General features: G+C 43.9%; 1 protein-coding gene across 1 annotated transcript in view; it reads right to left on the bottom strand.

Annotated features, from left to right (window-relative positions):
• Nucleotides 1–21,482, bottom strand: part of LOC131663718 (DNA-binding protein D-ETS-4) — a 59,863-nt gene extending 38,381 nt beyond the window's left edge. The window contains exon 1 of the mRNA XM_058934289.1: nucleotides 21,378–21,482. Coding sequence (XP_058790272.1) covers nucleotides 21,378–21,404 — 27 coding nt within the window. The 5' untranslated portion in view covers nucleotides 21,405–21,482. The remainder of the gene's footprint in view (nucleotides 1–21,377) is intronic.
• Nucleotides 21,483–23,385: the final 1,903 nt, after the last annotated feature.

Genomic DNA, 23,385 nt, shown 5'->3' with positions numbered 1-23,385 from the left:
TTGATCGCGACAATTATTCAAAGGAGCGATGAATCTATTCGTGGGATCAGAGCGCATGAGCGACGATGAATAGCAGTGCAACCGTGTTCGCCTCTACCAAAGATGCATTACACACGCGTACGCGAATTCCCATAGTGGAAGTCTCGGCGCGCGGAAGATGTACCTGTGTACGAGGCGAACAGAAAGCCGCACGGGCAAACATCTGCGTTAGCGGTTGCATAGCAGGCTGAAAAAAAAAATCGAAAAATCTGGCGAATCCGCGAAAAGGCTCGCGCGAGGTGTTGGGAAATAGCTGCGGCGCGCGCCTATCGACAACAATATCCCTCGCATTATAGCCCTGGCATTCGGCTACGTATGTGTATACACGTGGCGCAAATATGCGAGCGCTGGATTACGTATGTGTGTGTGTGTGTGTGTGTGTGTGTGTGTGTGTGTGTGTGTGTGTGTCTGTAGCTTTCTTTTCCCCCCTTTTTTTTAACAGGCGGAGAGGCGCAAACGTTGTCGGCGTATTTTAGCTTGCAAGCTGACTTATGTTTAATTCAGCGATACATTGCGCTGCTGCCGTTGCTGCCCTTGAGGCACCGTATTGCGCCTAGAAGTAGTAGTAGTGGGAACGGAAAATTCAGCGCACTGAGAGCGCAATGCCGGAAAGATTGTGTCGAGATATTATCGAGAGCCGCGTGCGCCCGCGCAGGGGATGCGATGGCATACCTATTGGGTATTTTTCGTCTGTTTATGAAAGTAAGTGGATGGTAGAAGCCAAAGGACTGTTTGTTTATCCGATTGCGCAATTCGTCATTCAACTGACATGCCACGATGAACATTTTCAGCTAAACCGTCCGAGTGCAGATTTTCCAGATACGAATCGGAGCAAACGAATGCGGTAAGAAAGGCCCACCTTGATCAATGCTCGCATCCGAGTAGTGCTAAGTTGAATAGGTGTGCTTGCAGGTTGGCGTCGTTGCTATGTACGTGGTGACGTGCGCCGTGGGTGGACCCGCGACCATATAGTCGCAGCAGCAACTTCGTAATGGATTCAAACTAAAGGGGGTTTGTATTGAGATATCAGTATGTGCCCGGGCGAGCGGTAATGGCTTGCCCTTCTCGGAAGCCTCTCTCTCGCTTAGATATGCGCAATGTGCTCGCAACCTCCCCGACTCACCTTTGCTATGTATATATACGTACTGTCTCTCTCTCTCTCTCTCTCTCTCTGCAAGTGCGATCGACGACCCGAGTCATGCGCTTTATGTGTTCCTAGCGCGCGCGCGCGCACACACACACACACACAAATATTTTTTATTTATTTTTTTTATTTTTTTACTCTTGTTCTTTTATCGAGTGAGCATTGTTTTCCGAATGCGAGTCGTATTTTAGCTCGGGCTACAGCGACCCATACCGGCGCGCACATTTTGTTGCTGCGTTTCGCCGATCACGCGGCTTATTGTTCTTTCCAGGTCGAAGGTAGCCGCGCGAGATTGTCCCCTTCTTGGTCAAGACAATATTACCTTCTGACATATGCGCCTTATTGTTTGTACTACTCATTCGCGTATGGCAATTGCACTTTGTGCTGCGCTTTATACTCGGAACTCTGCAGTTATGTACACGCGCAGGACGAAAAGTGAAGAAGAAGCCGCGGATTTGGAAGAAGCAAAATAAAAAGTGCACGAAAAAACCCCCATGCGAAAAAGTGGAAAACAGTCACGCTTGCGACGACGATGGCGACGACGACGAGAGACTCCGCGTATATATGGCTCGATTCATAAATCAGCATCGGCCTATTCTATTCAAATGAAATCCTCTTGCACTTCTCTTTTGCCTTCTTATCTACTCCCCCCTCCTTCCACCACCACATCTCCTTCTCTCTCTCTCTCTTTCTCTCTCTCTCTCCCTCCCTCTCTTTCTCTCGCTTATCTTCATCTTCATCTTTCATTTACGAACACGTCCAATGCTATCGATTGTTTTTCTCCGAACCGTTACCGCTGCATCTCTCGATGAATATTTCAACTTTATGCTAATAAGCATTCGCACACAAGATCGCACATTTTTTCTCCTAGCGATGAAAATGCAAGTGTCCGGACTTATAGGAAGATTTTCACTTTTGTTATCGCTGTATACATTGGTAATTGAAAATAAAAGCAAAATAAACTACTCAGCTCTATGTTTTGATCGTTTTGCCTTGCTGTATATGCTAATGTCAGAAAAGGATTCTCGTTGTTCGCCTGTCGATTAACTCTCCCGTTAAAAACTTTCCTTCTTATCACAGTGGCTACAGCTCATGAGAACGAAAAGCTACTACGAACCTACTTAGAGGCTATTGGACAAGAAAAAAGCCACTTCAGGAGAAACGCCAACCACAACTAATGCATTCGACGGACACACACAACGACAATGCCGGCGCTGCTATAAAAAAGAAAACAAGACGGACAAGTCTAAGGTGCATAGATTTTCCCCGAGAGGCAGAATGGTCGCGGCGCGAGGGGCTACACTTCGGAGAAGTGTGGAATACGCTAAATCCAGCCGGCACCGGCGGTCGCGCTAATAAAGTTGCCGGGTTATCGCCGACTACGACGACGACGACGACGACGACGACTCACGCCGTGTGTCGGGCCTTCGTCGATAAACCGCGCGCGAGCTCCTGCGACCACGATGACGCGCGCGCTGCTTCAAAGCTCGTGCGCACAAGCGGCCGATGTGATAATATGGTTCGCCTCTTCATTTAGCGATTTTTACGGCGCCAAGAGCATTTCTTACGATTGAATGTCAGAAAAAAAGGCATTTCGTTTCATGCGTCTCATGGTAAAATAGACAAAGTAGGCTGGGTTACACGGCGGAATAATATATTATTCGTTGTTTTCGAATAGTTTTATTTAAAAGACTGGCTTCGATAAGATCGCGCGGATATTTTACAGTTGTAAAACAATTTATTGTGAGTATACGGCCGGACTACTTTTCCATTTCTTCGGCGCGACACTAAAAACAAAGGCGACGGCAGAATAATGGAAATAAAGCAACTGTCCATTCATTCAACCGATTTTGCGGGTATATCAGGGTAATTACGAAAATGACTAGCCACCGACGTCAACGGCGGGGCGCAGCTTTCTTAAGACCGAAAAAAGGAAATATTTGAATTGTCGTAATGACGAGTAGCGAGGGGGGTTTCTAAAATAAAAGCAGGCACAAAACGTCAATTCTCATTAACGGTCTCGCCGTCCAACCACCACCGCCGCTAACCTCAGCCATGTCATTCGCGAGCGAAATTAAAGAGCGAAGGATGCGCTTGCTGCCAAGTGACTCGGAGAGGAGACACTGCGCTGCATTTATTCCGCTCTCCTCTCCGATTTACGCGCGAAATTTCTCTTTCCACCGACATTTTTCTCGTTTTGCCTTTCTCTTTCCATTAGGCCGCCTCCGTTCTTACCCATTTTTTTAATAATCGACCGGCTCGGATTTCAAAACGCACTTACTTTTTAGCTGTCGTTTATCAGATGCTTTTTATCCCCGTGCCAAAGAAAGAAAGTCGAGGAAAGGGAAATGACTGGTCGGAATTCCAATCTGTCTTATGCAAAATGTTGCAACGATTCGATTTCAGTGCCTCAAATTCGTTTATATTACCCTGCGTGACGTTGCTTTGCAAACATTTATCCTTCATTGTGCGCCATTTCGTAAATGTCCAGCTCATTCGAGTATTTTTAAAGTAAGAAAAAAATATGCTCGTTGAATTTATTAGGGGAATAACTCATTATGCACCCGTAGCCATTTCGATTAGCCTCAAAATATTTGTTAAATTCGGGGATAAAGCGAGTTTATGAAAAATAGTCGATTGACAATAAATTAAAATACACCTTTTCCTTCTCAGTGGTTGTGAAAGTTTGATCATAAGGTGGGGGAGACCTCCCAGGAACGATAAAGTGCGCCTTAGTTAATAATTAAAAGTCGGGCTATCGCGCGCTACAGCAACCACTCGAGCTAAGCTTATCTCTTGTAGAACCAATTGACCGCAAAACTGGGGCCTTTGAAATATCGAATGAGATACGTAGGTAGAGTCGCACAGTCCCTTACACAGCTCAATGGTTGTCCTTGAATCAGTTTCTCTATTCTACTTATACAGGTTTCACTGCTCCGCGCGAGATGCCTGAAAAGTCGCCACAACGCTTGCAGCAACATCATCTGCCGAGCGACAAAATCATCGTTGCTGCCGCATGTGCTCGTCAGCATCGTTAAAGCTAATTCGCTAACGAAGAGCGCGCGCGCAATTTCTTTGTTTCCTTTTCGCTGTTTCACATCTCGCCGAGAGTTAGTCACTGGCACGCATCTCTCTCCCACTCGCTTGCGAGCTCATCCTTCACGCGTGCTTCTCTTTTTTTCGCTCGGCGTCGTTCCGTGGGTTGTTTTGGCGAGAGAGCTGCGCGTCGACGGCGGCGGCGGCGGCGGCGGCGGCGAAACCGGCTAACGGTACAATCCGTAGCGTGCACTTACACATGTCCAGCTGCGTTTCTTACGTATAGCCGCACGCGCACATTTACACGTACCGTCGAGGAGGGCAAGCGCACACATGTCGCGCGAGTCAGCGAGAGCGAGGGAGAGACGACGACGGCGACGACGGCGACGACGAAGGAGAAGAAGAATGGTGTGAATGAAATGGTTAGGAGAGGCAGAGAGAAAAGTAGATGAGCGAGTAGGGCTCGTATGTGGGTCAGTTGGCTTTTTTTCTCGCTAATTAGAGAGCTGCTGCGCTCTCTCAGACAATTATATCGAGGCAACGAATTGCATTAGCCCAGCTGAAACAAGTATTTCAACTGTTGCAGTAAACTCGATTTTTACAGTGGGAATTAACATATGCCCGCGATTGTGGCGCGCCAGCCTATCCGATTATAATGGGTAGCGAGTTAGAACGTAAAGTACGCAAAATTATTCGCTATCTTAATAGAATCTCGCTCTATGAGCTTACTTCGTTCTGCGAGCGCGTGCAGTTAGAAAAGAATAATAAAATAGATAGTGCTGTTCCAGTGCAACATGAATATCGAATATTGCAAACAAGTTGTGCAAGCAGTTACGGCCGAGATGTGTCGGGCACCTTGTCAAAATTCCACTATTTCCGCAATCGCAAATGACTTTTGGGTGTATCGAGCACTTCCGTAAACGAGCGGCAACGCGCGCTCGTTCTTTTCAGCCTATATTCCAAAAAGCAGCAGAACGAACCTAAGAAAATGGGACGATGCAAGCGAGAAGTAAGAAAAAAAAAAAAAAAACAAAAGAAAAACAGAACTCGCGTCATCGCACGTGCACGAACGCGCGCCTATACAGATAGTAGCACAGTTTCCGCGGCGGCGTTCCAATCCAATTATTTAGTACCTCGTTGCCGCCACCCAGACTATCATGGCGGGATATATATCGACGCGGCAACTTTGAATAATTAAAGAAAAAAGCGACCTCGAATAAAGTTGCACGCATTAGCATTTTGATTGCTACAAATTGTAACGGCCACCGCGGCGCAAACGTGTCATGCAAATAAACGCGAATTACGATTTACTCGATTGTATATACATACATACATACGTATACGCGTTATGAATTTGTTATATGCGGACGCTTATTAGCAGTCGCCAGATCGCGGAAACTGCACTGGTTAAGGTTTATTAGTAGGCGTGTTTTCCATTGTGACGTCGCTTCTATAATCTTAGGCAACATACTGCCAAAATGAATATAAAAGAGCACCGCTCAGTTATGCACGCGCGCGGTCTGAAAAACCAATCAAAGCGCGCTGCTGTTTGCTACGCGCCGTTTATCAAACAGAGCAAACAAATCGACTGGAAATTTTTATAAAATAAGTGTGCTGGATTACGTTCATCGAAGCGTACGCGTACGGAACATTTCGATATTATTCATGCACACGCGCGTGCCATATTTGCAATAACTATCGCCCGTGTAATTATGCAAGTTAACAAATATTCACAGGTAGACTTATGTGCTTCACGGAAATTAACAGTCAATTTGGCCAGTGCCCAATAAAAAAAAACAATCGATTGAGAATTTTTTTTATCTATAGAATAGAAAAAGACGTTGAAGCAATTTGCGCATTCAAAGACTGCAATCAAGTGAAAATATGCAGCGAGTTGGTGCGGCGCTGTTGTAGTAAAACACACACACACACAGCCGCGCGCACAGAGACGCGCACACGTGCACGGCCGTAAGTGCAGCGCGGCGCAACGACGAGCTTGGAGAAGGAAACAGAGAAGCAGCCGTAAAACAGTCCATCAGCAATGACAGTCATAAAGCATTCTTGAACAGGCCACAGGTATGCAAAGCCGTATAGCTTCGTTAGCGAGAGCAATCGTGGTAATTGTTGTCGTCGTCATCGTCATCAGTTAACGGTCCAGGGTGAGAGCGAACGAATCGACCGCGGCACTGGCGCTGAGGGAGAGAGAGAGAGAGAACAAGATAAGCTGCGAAGCGACGCACGCGCTACTTTCGCGGGCACCTATGAATGGCGTGGAGCGCGAGGTGTAAGCAAAGTAAGTGCCGCTCGAATTAAATTGGAGCGCGGCGGCGACGACGTGCGCGCCGGTGGCGGCGGCAAACGCATTCCGCGCCGGCGCGCGGTCTCGCGTCCTCGGCCTTGCGGGCGCCTTTCATTCAAGCTCACTGCGCCACGCTAATTCCTGCGCTACTGCTACCGATGTGCATTTACATTACTACGTTTACGCGACGCTTTTGTGGTTCGCGAGCACCGACTGATTGCCATTTTCTCAATTCAATTGCTGTTTACAATTGCTCGAACGCTTTAGCCTTCTTCGTCGTCGCATTGTCTTTCTTTCTCTCTCTCTCTCTCTCACTGGCTAGATCTTTCCAAATTACTGAGCGGTTCACGGGCTCTGCCTGGATATTTCCAGGTTACGCCGTGTAATTGTTCATCCCAGTCGATTAATCTACTTCACAAGTTCAAGTATCATCAATTCCCATTGAAAATCCTTCACTTTTTAACGTCTCATTTCTTTTTATGAATGACACTGGGATTAGTATACTTTTTACGCTGACTAATGTCTGATGCAATTACATATTTTTATATTTTTGATTATTCGCTACGCTACAAAGTCTTCTAATAAAGCAAACCATAAATAACTTATGTAATCGCTAATTAGAGAAAAATATCATTAAAGTCCGCGCGTTAAAATGAAAATAGAAAATAATAGTCGGTTTTTAACTATCTGAAGTGTATATGTAATGGCGTCGAGCCGAGGAGCTCATTGTTTATCCAAGGTCTAAATTAATGTAACTATCATCCAACAAATTGATAGCGATCAACAGCAGAACAATTTGATCGTTTGCTTTTGTCCATTTTCATCGTCGTAGCGAGTCTCGCGTTCGATATAATTAATTGAAAAAGATGGAGAATCTGGTTGTAGGCGCGCTAATTACAACTTCATTAAAAGCGCCTGAAGCGCGAGCGTAGCTAAGGCAGTAACCGAGAGAAAGAGAGCGCGCAAGCAGATCGTGGCAATTAGTATAAACTCTCTCGGCGCAATCTCTCGCGCTTATCTTATAATGCCGCGCGCGCGCGCGCGCGCGCGCCCCTCTGTTCGTTAGAGCTTCATACGAAAACTGGGCGCACGTGCACGTCGTGGAAGGGTCCTACTATGTAGGATAGATCAGCGCGCGCCCTCCGCGACAAACCGACTGATTTCTTCTCCTTATTCGTTTTGCTCGCTAATTGTGCTGTGCTTCAAGAACTAGCTACCGACGTTTTCTCCTTTTAACCGCAGTTTTTCTCTTTTCGCCTTTCTTTTCTTCTCGTTTCAACTCACGCACGCTCTGGCTAAAGTTCCACACAGTTGTAACATATTGCGCGATTGAATGTAACGACGACGCGACGAGTGGATGACGTCTTAGACACGTACATTGTATACCGTTAAATCGCTCGAATGATTTATGAAAATAATGCCTGCGAGCATCAAATCATTTGCCATTTAGAAAGTTGCACAAGAACACCCATAAATGCCATCATTCGCCGCATTCCTGTCGGTTTTACAGCTGCTTCTGGGCTTTGATTGCAGTGCTATTAATCCTCGCACTTCTCGTGGAATCCGAGGAGACGAAAAACAAAGTCGCGTCTCATTACTTTATTGACATATATACTGTGCCTCTCTCTCTCTCTCTCTCTTGGGCAAACCCGCCAAACTCGATTCCTGAAAGTTTAACAAAATGAACAATAAAAAAAAGGTCTGGAGCAGTCGCCGCACAAGTAAAAAGGAAAACGACGCGAAGATGTTGCATCACGAGCGCGCGGTCAACCAGCCATACACCTGCTTCCATGATCTTGGCCTTCGTAAATGTTGTTGACTTTTGGACAATCCCTCGCTCCTCGAAGCTTTTGTGCGTCAATGTCCAATTACTTTTTCTCTTTCACCTCTCTCAAGGCTCATGCAACACGTCTACTAAACGACTCGGCTTGTTACGCGATTTTAGAGAGATACTCAAGTAGTTGGGATATTGCACCGTCAACAAACAAAATCGTGCAAAAAAGCGAAATGTACACTTGTGATTATTGACCGACTAATAAATATAATTGAAAAGCGACTTGGAGCGGCAAAATAGCAAGCAAGGTCATGCAAGAGCGATCAAAATTAATGATAATCGGTCAATTTCCCGTCAACTCTATAGATTTACAACTCAAGCGCGGCAAAAAATCAATAAAATACACGACGAAGTGGCGATTTTCAAAAACGCGCTGCGGCGTAAAAATGCTCTCAAGGTTTCGCTTGCCGCTTTTTTTTCGGCGCGCGCGACAGTATATAACCCTTCATCGCAACGATTATAAGTTGAGGAACAAAAGAGGCTCCCGTGAAATTTACGGACAGCTCGAAAAATCGTCGTATTTGCATAGAATGATAAGGGCGAGAGCGAAAGAGTGAAAGGGAACAGTAACAACAACAAAAATCGAGAGTGCAAGGGCAACGTCGAATCTTTTCCTTTCTCTCTCTCTCTCTCTCTCTTTATCTGCGCTCCTCTCTTCTCTCGCGGGCAAAGAGAGAGGTGAGCAGAAACGGTTACCGAGAGAGAGAGAGAGAGAGGGAGAGAGGAGGATTCGTCTGAGCGACAAGACAAAGAATGTCAGCCACGTAATGGCCGCTGTAAATTTCGCGTTAGCCAGCTCTCGCTCTAAACTCAAGAGCCCCAACTCTCGTTGTTTTATATGCGTTTTAACGATCTTATCCGGGATTGAGTACGATCGCCAAGGGATTATGATTGTTTATATCGATATCAGCCATTTCTTTTTTTTTTTTCAGTATCTTACGTGTACACACTGCATTGTTGTCGTCGTTGTGCTTTATTGCTTCGGTCGATCCGCTAACAGTTGCAGAAAAGATGTCGCGCTGCTCGGACGAAAATTGAAACGGAGTGAAAGAGCCCCGTACAAACTCTTATTTGTGATTCATCACTCGATATTAATGCTCCTAGCTCCATGAGATCGAATCACAAACAACTTTGAGAATAATAAATCGAGGCGCACATGATGACTGATGAAGTTATATCGACGTATAGAGGTTGAATGAATCAAAACCGAGTCGACAAATCGCTTACCTTGATCGACCTTGATTTTTCGTACTTTCAAAAAAAATGCTACTCTAGGAACGTATCAAGAGGCTTTGAAAATGAACGGCCTTGCTCTCTTGTAATAGTCCGCGTTGGGAGATCCAATGGGTTTCCTACGTTCACGGTCCAAGGAATTTATGATTTGTTCAGCGATATAAGTGGTTATCTGATAGTCTACTTCATTACCTCGTGATGTTAATATCCTATACTTTATAAGCTCGACATCTTTTCAATATCGACGTAGGCCAATTTACGATTTACGTTGGATTTTGATGTATACGAGCGGCGGATTTTCATCGTACAATTGCGCGTTCCAAGTCGATTGTGAAGAAGTAAAAGACATTGTGTTCGCAGTCGTAGAGAATGTGAAAACGGGTTGTCGAAAACAAAAGGAATATTCTATGAAACGCAGCAAGCCGGCTGAATAACGAGCGCTACGCCAATCAAAAATAAATCACGCAGCTCGTGATTATATAAAATCCGAGTGCTCTCTCGGACCAGCAAGTGTTTGTAGGCAATAACCGCGCGTGAAAGCAAAAAGAGTCAACGTCAGAGAGATGAACTTCGGGGACATTGGCGAAGGACGCGAAAGTTTATTCACCGGCAATTTTTCGCGGGAATTCATCGACCTCTGCTGCTCTCTTCGAATCGGCCCGGCGGCGTTGACGCCTTTCGAAAATTGGCGAACGTCGTCAAGTACGCGGCCTCGCTCGATGGCAATTTATTGCCCACCCTTTCTCTTTCCGCGTTCTGCTGCCACTACTGCCATTGTCTTATTTTCCTGTGCGTCCTTTGTTGCCGCGTTTCTCTTTCTCCTCCTCTTCGATGTTTCTTTTTTCTCACACGTGTCTTCACCCCGAGCAAATCTCTTTTGAGCAGAGATTGTATTTACGCGAGGGCGATCAATTGCTCTCGCTTGATTACATGCGCGCGTGCGTACACTTTTTCTACGCGAGAGCGCGTTTCGTCAATTTATGCCTCGGTATTAAGGCGCTACAAATTTATTAAGTACGGAGAAAGATTGGATAAATAATACGCGAGACAGCTATAAATCTCGTCGTCTCTCGTGGCTCGGGTTAATAACGCGCCAAAGAGTTTTAGCTTGGGTTATTCGCCAGATAAATACGTCATAAATACACACACATTCGAAACTTTGATAGAAATTGCAGAGTGAATTGCTACGAGGGAGTGCATCCAAGCAATTGAAAGTGCTTTCCGTGCGATTAAATGCAAACTACGCGAAATAAGATAGTTTTCAACAACGAGCTACTGTAGTTTTAAAATCGACAATGTATAAGATTACTGAAAGGTGCATTCGAGAAAACAAGAATCTTCTTCTCTCATGACGTGTGTTTTTCGCCGCATACGCGTATTAGCCATAATTTGCGCTTATAATTGCAAGGCTTTCTCTCGATAAAATGCTATTATTTCCGCTCCCTATCATTAGAAGCAGCAACGAGAGAGAAAAAAGGGAGAGAGAGGGAAAATCACGAGCGACGGGAATGCAACAAGTACCAGCAACAAGGCAAAAACGAGGGAGATATGAAGAAGAAAAAGGCTGCGAGAACGAGAGAGAGAGAGAGAGAGAGAAGGCCCCCCCTGACCTCAGCCCTTTTTTTATCATCGTCACCCTACATCTTCATTATTTTTCTAATTACCCTTTTCGATCGCTATCACTTTCGTTCTGTACGATCGTTTTTCTGTTATTTATCACTCTACGCTCACGGGCTTCTCTCTCTCTCTCTCTCTCTCTCTCTCGCTATCTCTCGTTTCTTTCTTCTTCTCTATATTCTCTCTCGGGCTCTATATATCTCCTTTCTTTATCGATCGTACTTTGCCTTTTTATTTATCTACTCGCTTGCAATATGCCCTTTTTGACTTTATACCCATATACTCTTCTTCTATCACATCGATTACATAATTACGGTACTAATAAGTTTTTATCATTAAGGCTATTGCGTTCAAGAGCAAAAGCACATATTTTTCCAATTAAGTATCCCTTTTCCATGTACTATAACGTGCAAAATTCTAAATTTCATAGCTTTCTCGGGCGACTTATTGTCGTCGATTACTCATTAAAATAATGTCCGCAAAGTGGCCACCTACTTGAGTTCGCGTTCATCTCGCTCTCTTTCGCTCGGCGTCGGCTGATCGTCTTCAGCAGAATGTCTCCTGGGGACTACACCATCACAGCTACGTCGTTCTCCATACCACCGATTTTTGCCCATCGTCTCTACAATGACTGACCCAGAGATTGAGCTAGCGACTGAACCAATGAATAACCCAACAATTGACGGTACCATACGCAGCATAAGAAATTTGTCGTCACGATGCCGTGAATCTCAGTCTTATCACTGTTTCAGCTTCCGCGATTCCATAGTTTCTCATCACACGCCAATCTTTTTACTGTATTACCATTGTTTACCTTAATCGTTTAAACATTATTACAGAATGTCCGAGTACTAATTCTTTGATTTTATTGAGTCTGAACGAATTTTCAAATTGACTATTTACACCTATACCTACATCTACACCTACACCTATAACATATAAACTAGCCCATGTAAGAACTAAAAGATTAAGCTAGACATTTTTTTAAGCGAGACTGCTTCGATAACGACTTACGAACTCCCAGTCGAATATAATTATTTTCAAACTGCCATCGACGGAATGCTTCGGTATGCTCAACCCTTCCATCCTCTTGTAATACTTATTATCCTTCATCTCTCACTTTGTCCCGTTGCTAGTGAGACCTTTACAAAGCAAGATTTGCCTCCATGCGCACTTATTTTATCGTGCTGGTACCTGCGTAAAGTTCAGGCGAGCTCCGAGCGAGCAACAGATAAAGTCGCACAGAATAATGCTCTCGATTTCGGCTGAATCGGCTGACGATCGGTCAAATGGCGTCATTAGGCACCGCGACCTGCGTCGTCGTTGATTCGCTTTACCTTTTTTCTTTGTTTTTTTGTTTTCGGATGGTTGTTTTGTTTACCATAGAATATGATTATACGCGTATTATAAGGGAACCATTAATTAATTAATTTGATAATACATTTTTTTATATCGATGTTATTGCTCGGTAAAATTATCTTTTATGTGCGAAACTTTTTTGAGAAATAATTAGAAAAATCATAGATATTAAAATCTTTATCTTAGAACTGATCTTCGAGTTCAGTGTTTTTTATGCAAATGACTTTTCTCTTCTATAGTCGAATTAAAAGATATTCAAATATAAACATCATAATAATACAAGAGATATTCCGTTGCCGCAAAATTTTTTCAATATGACTATGTATTTTTAAATAAGAAATTGGATTTATTTACGACAAATTTCATTCTAAACAGGGTTCTCATTCTTTTATGAATCCAAACGAATAATCAGAGTTACCGAAATTTTAAAATCAATTTTATATTTGAAGCAAATAAATTTTGCTTCTATTTGAATAACACCACAAGGTATACATCATAAAATAAGCAGCACGTTTTGTTGTCAAATGCAGCGGCAGTAAGCAGCACAAATACGTAATTAATTTTGTTCACAAGCTTGTAAGCTTTTCCCACGTAGTATGATACCCCCAAAGGAAAGTATACGACAGCATAGGGAGGCGCCAAAAGAGGCGAGCACTCGCGCGCTCTCTCAACGCCGTATCCCTCCCTTTATCTTCTTCTCGCAGCCAGTAGCCAATTTCAAACTAACCAGTTTGCTTTCTTAATGAGGATCAAATCGTTTAGATCACCCATGTCCTTTTTAAACCAAACTCGATCATCTTCTTTTTTTCTCTCTTTTGACTTAGATAAATGTCGAATAGTTCGTTACATCTTTCGAAACGTTTCCTTCCTTTAATAAGTCACTTACAGTTGACTCTTTACTAAATGCTTAATAATAGAACGAACACGTTGAGTAATGGAATTATCAAATCGATTCATTGACAACGAAAATAAAAAAAACCACGCGAGAAGCAAGAGAATGTGTTGTCTTATTTTTCTTCTCTCTCGCGCTGGTGGTGACTCTCGCTGATTGTTCATGTCCTTTCACTGTCTGGGTTTGCAGCTAGATTAGATCGGGTCGAGGGTCACAGGAGAGTAACAAAAAGAGAAGCGCACCGTTGGCGCGGGAGTGTGGACTAAAGAAAAAAGTGTGGCGCAGTCCAAGAAGAAGGAGAAGAAGAAGAAGAAGAAGAAGAAGAAGAAGAAAAAGAAGAAGAAGAAGAAGAAAAAAAGGAAGAACGAGAAAAGGTTGTAACGATTCCACACACGCGCCCGCGCGCGCCCGTCGGGAGTATGGTATACATGGAGAGGAGAAGCGCCAGGGGCCTCGGCGCCGTAGAGGTTTTTACGACAACGACGCCGGTGAGTTTCCGTACTTTTTCGCGGCGGTGGCGCTCAGCCTCTCCCTCATACATGTGTGGTGCTCTTCTGAGAAAGGTCGGCTTATGGATATACCTGTGCGCTCTTGCCATCGATACCATATCTACAACTTTGTGTGTGCACGCGTGTGTGTATGTGTGTGTGTGTGAGAAAGTGTACCAGCTTTGCGGGAGCCATCTCTTCGTAGATGAGCTATGCCGTGATTGTCATTATCTTGGTGCACATTGCTTCAAGGTTCAACGAGAGGCTTGCAAGAGACGATGCTCAACTGTTGAACTTATACTGTACGTTTGTTGTATTGTGTATCTGGAGGATAAAAAAAGGAGAGAGACGAATACTCGCGCGGTACGATTCGCGAATCTAACCACGGGCTCGATGCTGTAGGTAGACGGTAGCTTTCAAAGAATTAATTTTTTTGTTTTGAAATTTACATGCCATTGAACGATGTGGTAGAAAACTTATATATTTTAGCTCCGAAATGAATATTTGACATGGGTTTTCAGGATCGGTAATATAAGCCATTTTAATCAATATTATTCCATGAAATGACGAATAGTCCTAAGAAAGCTGTCTCTAATCTTCAGTTAGATAAGCTTTTAATCTTAAGGAAATCCACAGATGACCAAGCAAATGTCTTTATTGCATGGCCCTCGCAGTTTATCCGAAAGATATAAGAGCGCTTTGACGTAAGCCTTACAACGCTCGAGCGTGGCCCCAATCGTATGCATCCTATTTTTACAAACGCGATCATGCGGGCGAGAGAGCAGTCTCGGAGGTGAAAGTATCGAAAGGAACGAAGGAGGTAGGTAGGAGCCGAGACCGCTGCTGCGGTCCGCAGACAAGGAAGAAGCGAAGCGACTGCATTGAAACTATAAGAAGGACCTTCGAAGCGTTACGCGCTCACAATGAAGGAGGGAAACGCCGACAGCCGCCGCGTTGTCCGACGACAAAAGAGCAGAAAGAAAAAAGAAAAAGCTGCGCGGAGGAACAGGAGCTGCGCCGAGAAAAGGAATGAAAACGTATCGATGCGTCTGCGTTTTTGCGGGAAGCCCGTCAAAGTCGAGTCGCGCGTGCGAGCGCGCGCAGCGCTACGGGCTCTTTATTAATTACAACCGTGCAATCAGCAGCTTACAGCTGGACGCGCGCGAGCGCGATGATGCTCTTCGCGAAAACCAAGCTGCGAAATGCTATGAGAATGCTGCCTGCGAGCAACATTAGGAACGTTGTTTGTTGTATACGTATTCTCATGAACAAAGCTGCAGCGCAGCGCTGTGTTAATGTTGCAATTAGTACTTGTTCAATTAAAAGCTACATTGATCTATCTGCTGGGCTGCGCAGTTGTCAGACGTTGACAAAGTACGAGCGGCATTAACACACTTTGTTTGGTGAAACGCACGCTAGGAGAACGCACACGCGATAATGCCATAATTCATTGCGAATGCTTAAACGCGCGCAAGATAAGGATCTGAAGAAATATAAGAGCGATTCCAAAAATATACGAGTGCGAGTGCGAGAGAGTGAAAGCCAGGCGCACAACGGAATTGAGAAGGACGAAGAAGAAGGCGAACGGGTAATGTTTTAAGGTGCCGCGAGAGTTGGAAAACGGATGCAAAAGCGATGAAATCGCTCTCACTCCGAGTATACAAAAGAGCTTTAGCCAAGAGAAGTATATTATGGCCACGCCCTCGCTAATGCGCTGCTTATACCGCCAGCGCGACTACATTCAACCAGCAAGGACGACGAGAATGCGATCATTTTTTCCGTCTCACGAGACGCGGACTGATCCATTTAATTTCTCTCTCTCTCTCTCTCTCTCTCTCTCTCTCTCTTGCACCTACTCATCCGCGCTTACTCATTTTTATCAAATACCGGAAAATTTTCAGTAATGTCCCTTTGGAAAGGCTTCTTGTCACGAAGGTGAACTGACCGATGTAGCCCGATAAAAATTAAGCCTCAAGGAAATCGTGCTTTCAAGCTTGCTTCAAAGTTTTTTTGAACGCGGAGGGATTCTCGTTGCTTTCGTTGTGCGTAAGATAATGCTTGAAATAATATGACTGAAAATAAAATATTGATCAAATTGTACAATGACCATGCGAAATTTCCATACATAATTTATGAGTATAATCGGTCTATAGTGTATAGGTTGTCGTGAGGCTACACACCATTTTTCTATGTTGTATCGATCATTAAAGTGATTTTTAGCCATCAGCAGCATAATCACAAAGTAATACTTTAAAGGTATTAATAGATCGAAACAAAAAAATAGTACGTGCTATTTAGAAACGACCGCAATAATAAAGTGTGATATACATTTGAACTACTTAAGCGCAAACATGCAGATAAAATCATAATTAAAAATTGACAATGGGTTGAACAGCGCGCTGCTACGAGTAACCAATCAATCGGGCTAGATATATATTTTTTTCAATATGATGGAGAAATAAGTGTGTCATTGAATTAAATATAGCTGGTTTATGGGCACGAATTGACTACAGTGATTTTCTTGTACGTTCAAGTATAGGACAATCATGTAGATAACGAATCTTAATTCTGCATAAGCTGCAGATAGAGTCATTAATCTTTGGGCGGCAGCAAAAACTACTTCATATGTGTGTACTGCTCATGTTATACATGTGTATGCGAACCAACAATACTAAACGATATTTTTACACAAAGCAAAAACAACTAAATTTTGATGAATCACTGCCACAATACGAATAACTATTTATCTCGCACACAATAATAAAGTTTCCATTCATTAACATTAATCAAAGAGGGAAGAGCAAAAACTAAAAGATCAGAAAATTTAAGTGAACGTATTCTCCGATCATCTCTTGGTTGTCGGTTGCCGCAGCCTTGAGGAGAATAAAAGCAAGAAGTTTAGCGGCCGACGCTTGACAATAATTATCCCCGCGCGGCATATCGCCTCATAATCTTGTTTACCGTTCTCCCGACGACGACAACAACGAAGACTACTCTCGAAGAGCTGCGCTGCTGCTGCTGCTGCTGCTCGCCTGCTTTTATTTTCTTGCCCTCCCGCTTCTTTCTCATCTTTTTTTTTCGCTGCTGCTCGCTGCTGCTTCTCCCTTTCTCTTTCACGGGTCCCTTTATTAAAGAACTTCCAGGTTTATACCTATATAGCCTGCGCTGCTGTGTCTTGGCTGCTGTACGGCTAATTGGGCTCAGCTCGCGCGCGCGCACACCAGATCGAGAATTAAACACTCGCCACGCACACACCTTTTCCATATTGTGGGCTCTATGTTAATTTCGCTATTTTTTACCTTTTGTCTTGTTTCCTTTTTTCCACCTCTATCGTTTAATCGCCTATGTTACGACTTCTATTTGTCGCTTTTCCAGCTTGATTGTTCAAGTGAATAATAGTTTTGTTCTACCGATGATCGGATCGTCTTGATCAGCGCCTATATTTTCACAGCGATGATCAATGGAAAAAGTTGGTTCGCTGATTTTCTTTACTGCTAGTTGCATGCTCGTCTTTCCTCAACTTTATCCAACGAATGTTTATTTAATGAACGCTACAAAAAATTATTTGACACCCGAACGAGTTATTCATTTGACGGCCGATTACATTTGCATTCTATTCGGACGTTCTTGAACTTATATGTCCATGATCAATGTGTAAGTATAGAAAAAAAAATTTTATCCTATACCAAATCCACGACCTTGGCAATGTTTATCGTTACGTGCCGTGGAAAAGAAATCTAACATTATTGAAAGATTACGTGAATTGCGTAAAAGCGATTTTCATAATGCTCGAGAGAGATTATAATTTGATGATATAATCGAGAAAATACAAAAACTGTTTGTAGCGCGTAACTCAAAAATTACGACAACTTGCAGGTGTTGATTTTTTAGCATTGGATAACGCGCAGACTAATCTCAGTCATCGAGTGAAAAAACAAAGCTCAGTGGTGAAACTGAAAGATACAAACATAAGTGCTAAGTTGAATCATTCCAATTCCACTTTGCGAGTCGCACGTGTGCGAAAAAGAAGTCACGGTGTTTGCTCACCCGCGAGACACAAGAGGTGTACACGAATTCTCCATTACTTAACAGCGTCATCGACCGACGCGGGCAGCGTAACGCCAAAACCGTTACGCGGCACTCTCGCCAATTGATTATTCTTTTCTACCACTACGCGAGAATACAATGCGCCGATAACAAAGAGCAGTGACGAGCACTCGCGCCGCGAGATTCTCACCGATTATGCATTGAGCGCGCATGGTTATTGCCATTTCAAGTTGGCGATGATCGTCACGCTAATTACACCAACTTTTTTCGTGGGACGGTGAAGGTGAACTTGCTGAATTTCGCTGCCACAGTATTGACTTTTTCGACAGTCGAACATTATTGTCGCCGCACCGTTCTGAAAGGCAAATTATCGACACACATTCCGGGGGAACGAAAATTAGGACGAACTTCGAAGAAGTTCGAATCACTTGACATTCCATCCGTATCTTCGGCTAAAATCTAGTAGTGCACGAAGTTTCTACAAGCGCGAGCGTTTGGAGAGCAAGTATGCATTTACATTCGACCGTTAACTTCACATCCATCTTCGACTCTCTAATGAAATGCAATTTTCTCTTTGATAAAACACCAAATTAAAAATTATTATATACACGACCATTGCGTGGTCGTACGCAATCCCTCCGAAATCAATTTCTAGTCACACTTTATTGTGACCTGGAATACACATTAGACGCACGGTAAACCATGTGCACACGACTCCCTCGAACACTGCTGGTTGCGTTAACGGAACGATTACGGTTATTAATAAGACAGTCATAATGAAGTTTTCAAATAGTAAAATAAAAGCCGATTGTTGTCAATAGTATGGCTATTCATCAAACGCTCGATGTAGCGCGCAAAAGAAAAAGTCTGTATCAATGTTATAATTCTATTCATCGATCATTGTTTGACTGCTAATACCGCGCACCTCGTATATTTCCCACGTAACATAGCTTTAAATACATATACGAGGTTGGCAAAAATATCAGCCGCACGCATGTTACTTGGGCACAGCGGCATACGTCATGTCAGCAGCGAAAAACGTCGCGTTATATAGGCACGCGGCTTGAAAGGGCAGACTCGTATGTACATCTAGTATATATAAAGCCGATTGAGGTGTAGTAATTGACTTTGAAAGAGAGGCTCCGTAGCGGTAAAACTGTTATCCCCGATCGATTCGTTTGCTTTTCACCGCGGATACACACAAACAAGGAAAATGGAAATTAATTGCAACGAGCTGACTGTGAACGGGCTTCTTGCGCCGTTTGTCTAATAAAGCGATTGTATGAATAAAAGAGCTGCGCATGGGAGCCACCAGGCTAGATAAGGATTTATATATCGCGCGCGCGCATTTTCAAGCCCACGCCTCGGGATCTCCTTACTTCCTTTTTATTGAGTTCTAACTGCTTTTCTTCGAGCAGACGTTACGCGTTTCTCCGTATATTTGGTGCTTACATGCACGTCTAATTGCCTAATTGTAACATTTGAAAAAGTACTTTACACGAGCGTAACAGAATAGACGAATACTTTTTTCAATAATACAACCAGGTAGTTTTTAGCATTTCTGTTACATTCCTAATTATAGCGATCAACTGCATCTAGAACATGTATGATTTAAACAAGTGACAAATTTATGCGAGCAGTAAGTCGTCATCACTAACAACAATCAAAAATGATCGGCATGCCTGTTTACTAAATGCGCGACACCTCCAACTTTCATATTATGCGGGCAAACGCGAATGGAGTAATTTGAAAATTGAAGGCTCGGTAGCGAATGAGCAAAAACAACAAACACCTAGAAAACGCATGATTTCCAGGAGGACAGGAAGAAAAAAAAAGAGGCGTTCTCGCAGGCAGTCATCAAGAGGCCAAGTCGGGTAGCAGTGTTGTGCGCGCGCGATTTCTCTCCGTCGTCGGCACGGCTGTCGCGAGCAAATCGCTCGGGACTGGGTCAGCCACTTCTCTCTCTCTCTCCTAGAGCGCTTTTCACTCGCGGCGCGCCGCGAATACGCAATGGAATCCTTCAATTAGCTCGCGCTTTTTTGCGAATCGAGCGGAACGACCACTACGACGCTCACGTGAAAGTTTCGCATTATTATCTGTATGTGTACACTCGGTGAAGCGCCCGCGGGCTATTACTATAATAGACACGTTTTTTCAATATACCTCCGCGTACGAGCAAATGCTTTTGTTGGCGATATACATTGCCACGATAACGACGGTCTCATTTGTGATTATGCTCCTAGGGTTGTTACTTTTTACGAAACTCGTGCTCGATAAAGTAATAAAGGGATCAGCGACGCATTCTTTTCCATTGGTCGTTCTTATCAACTGCCAATCGTTTTCGCTTACTCAATCATTTTCAATTTTTCTAACTTATAGCAGAGCTTCCGTTTTTAATATCTGACATTTGAGAGTTTGGTAAATATTCCGATGCCACACGCTGTCACAGACATAGCATCACTGAAATATTAAATCGATTTCAACAATGTCTATTATCAAACATAATTAGTTGAATTTGTTGCAATTACTTACAGGGAATAATTTCATGTATCAAGTTCAAGATCGTCACTATTAAAAATACCTGCAATTTAATCAGTCCTACTCACATGACATACAACGATATAAAGAGACTTTTCTTTGTACCTTTATTAAACACCGGAACGCAACAAGCTTAAGTTTCTGCTTTGCAACATCCCATAAGTAAAACACTTACGATAACTTGTTTATATTAGACGGTACCGCTCGTGCGAGCGACAATTCTTGGCTCTAAACAACGCGGAAATAAAATGAGTGATAAGTTGGCGACCGGTCATCCTCTACTTACATACTGATTATAAGTGCGAAGTTAAAGTGGAATTCATCTCCTTCAGAACCGTTTACCTCGTCGCTGTTCAAGCAGACAACCGAGAATTCCATAATTTCCGCCGAAGCTATAAGTAACGACGAGACTCGAGCTTCCAGCTAACTACGTCGATATACCGTTATTGATTCAAAGCGAACAGACAGGCTACTGCTTTTACAATAAACAAAGCGTCAACTGCGCAGAAAAATTCAATTTACATGCATTAACAGGAACGTTACTCGATAATAACTTTAATATCGCGCCGTTCGAAAAAGTCTGCGCGCCAAACAGTAATGAGCATGAACGACAACCATCCGCAGCGTCCATTTGCGTTTAATATTTCGCGCACTTTCACGCGCGCGCGTGCGTGAAAGTAGCGGCGCGAGACTTGGGAGAGCGCGCTCTCGGTTCTCGGAGCGGGCCAAGCACAAGCGGTACATGCCTCGCCGTGGCGCCGAAACGGAGACGCAGCGAGGCGCATGCGCGCGCACCCTGGAGCCCGCGTAGCTTCGAAAGCACTCGATCCCGCGGCCGAGCGATTACTCACCGATTCCATGTCCAGGGTGTACACCATCTTCCTCCGAGGCGCGCAGCTTCTCTGCTCTTACCGATAGACGTGTCGCGGGGGGACGCGCGCGCTCGGGTTCTCTCGCAGCAGGAGCCTCTCCGCGATCCTCCTCGGCGGTATCCTAAAATGCTGCTGCTACGGGGGAGGAGAGGGCTCGTTCGCGCGCCTCACGTAGCTCTCTGCGAAAGCCAAGCGACTGCGCGCTCGAGCCCGAGTCCCGCGCGTGCCGTGGAAATGGGCTGCGGGCAGCAGCCAGCCGAGCGAGCCGTGGCAAAAGCCGCCGCGCGACCTACTAACGCGCGATGCGCGCATGCGCCCTAGATCCACGTGCGTATGTATGCAGCACGCGGGAGAAAGAGAGAAAGGCGGCGAAAGAGAGACGCCGACATTGCACTCTCTCTCTCTCTCTCTCTCTCTCTCTCTCTCTCTCTCTCTTCCCTGTTTTTGCTCGTGTGTGGAGCGATGCCGCACGTGTTCCGCTGGAATGCGCGCTCGCGTCGTTTCGTCTCTAATAGCCCGCGAAACGAGGAAACGAGGGGTGACTGTCTATTTAGGAATCGCACTTACATGCTGTTGCGCATCGCTCTTTAGCTGTACAGTTATCTCAATATTATCGCCATTATGTCGGCGTTTTCCTTACGTACTCTGTGCTAACACTTTGCGTGTCATCTTTCGATCTTTGACGACGAATGAGAGCGTAGTTCAGCTGCAGTAGCAAATGACCGGCTGCAGTCAGACTATACATACGTTACAGTTCTCTATTCAATAAACATAATTAGATTATTTTTGAATATATCGTCATAGAGCTTACAATAAGCTGTAAGTAGATCAAATTTCAATGCTAGTAGATATTCTATCAGCTTTAACTGGACATTGTTTCTATTCGATTTATTGTAATATTTAGTTGTTGAGATTGTTTTCAATGTTACAAACCAATGCTACTCACAGATCATTGCAATTATGTGCAAGGCTCATAATATATAAGACGATCAGCGAACTTACATTTGTAAGGATTCAACTCAGAATAACTTCAAGACTTTGTATATTATAAAAATGATGTTTCTTTTATAACCGTTCGATAAAAAGTCCTTGATCTTCCTCCTTTTTTAACCCAAAAATAAAAACATTTTTATCTAACTTCAAGATACATTAATAAAATAATCACGTCACGTAAGTATTAGAACGATAATAACGATAAATGTACTTCACGTTGATTGATAATTCTAGAGTATATTAGCACATCGAAATAGATACAGATAGATTGATTCGTTGTCCATATTTACCTTTGCTCAATCAGTGTCAGTACCAGAGTTTTAATTTGAATCGCACAGATAGAAAGTCGGATATATTTCTCGTTACGCTTCCAATGTAAGACGGACTTATGAAAATAAGAAAAAAAAGAGCAGCTCAAGATTTTATAAGTATTAAAGCTGCGATGATTTATTTCGAAACGAGTTAATGTCGTGTAAACATTTTTTCAAAGTCGACCACAAAAACACAAAGCATTATCTACACATACAAGGCTCACATTGTGCAAAGCGCAGAAAAATCTCGCGCTCATAAAATCCATAAAATGTCCGTGGTTGTCCATACATATTTATCGTAAGGTAGCGTGTAAAATTTGCACCTCTAACAAAAGGCTTTTCAAGCGCTCGCGCGCGACGCACAATACGAAGCGCGCAAGAGAGACCGTGAAAAGAGATTACAGAGCTTGCATTCCTTCAAAGAGGGACCGTACATGGCGTACGCGCACATGCATACTCTAAATTGTATCCTTTGCACATTCGAGATTAGAATCATCGTCCGTCGTTTTATCGATCCTCTCTCTCTCTCTCTCTCTCTCTCTCTCTCTCGAGCAGGTGCGAATAATAGTTCTCATAACGAGGACTGCGACGGCGCCGCACTCGCACGCACCTTGTCATTGATTTCTCGCCGCTAACGGATGCTTATCATTATCGGCGAAAGTTGCGTTCGGCCGATCGAGGAA

This window comes from Phymastichus coffea, unplaced genomic scaffold, assembly GCF_024137745.1.
Source record: "Phymastichus coffea isolate CEN01 unplaced genomic scaffold, Cenicafe_Pcof_1.1 PCOF00038, whole genome shotgun sequence".
Lineage (NCBI taxonomy): Eukaryota > Metazoa > Arthropoda > Insecta > Hymenoptera > Eulophidae > Phymastichus > Phymastichus coffea.
Note: the sequence above shows the minus strand (reverse complement) of the source record. Positions and strands in the feature narration are given on the sequence as shown.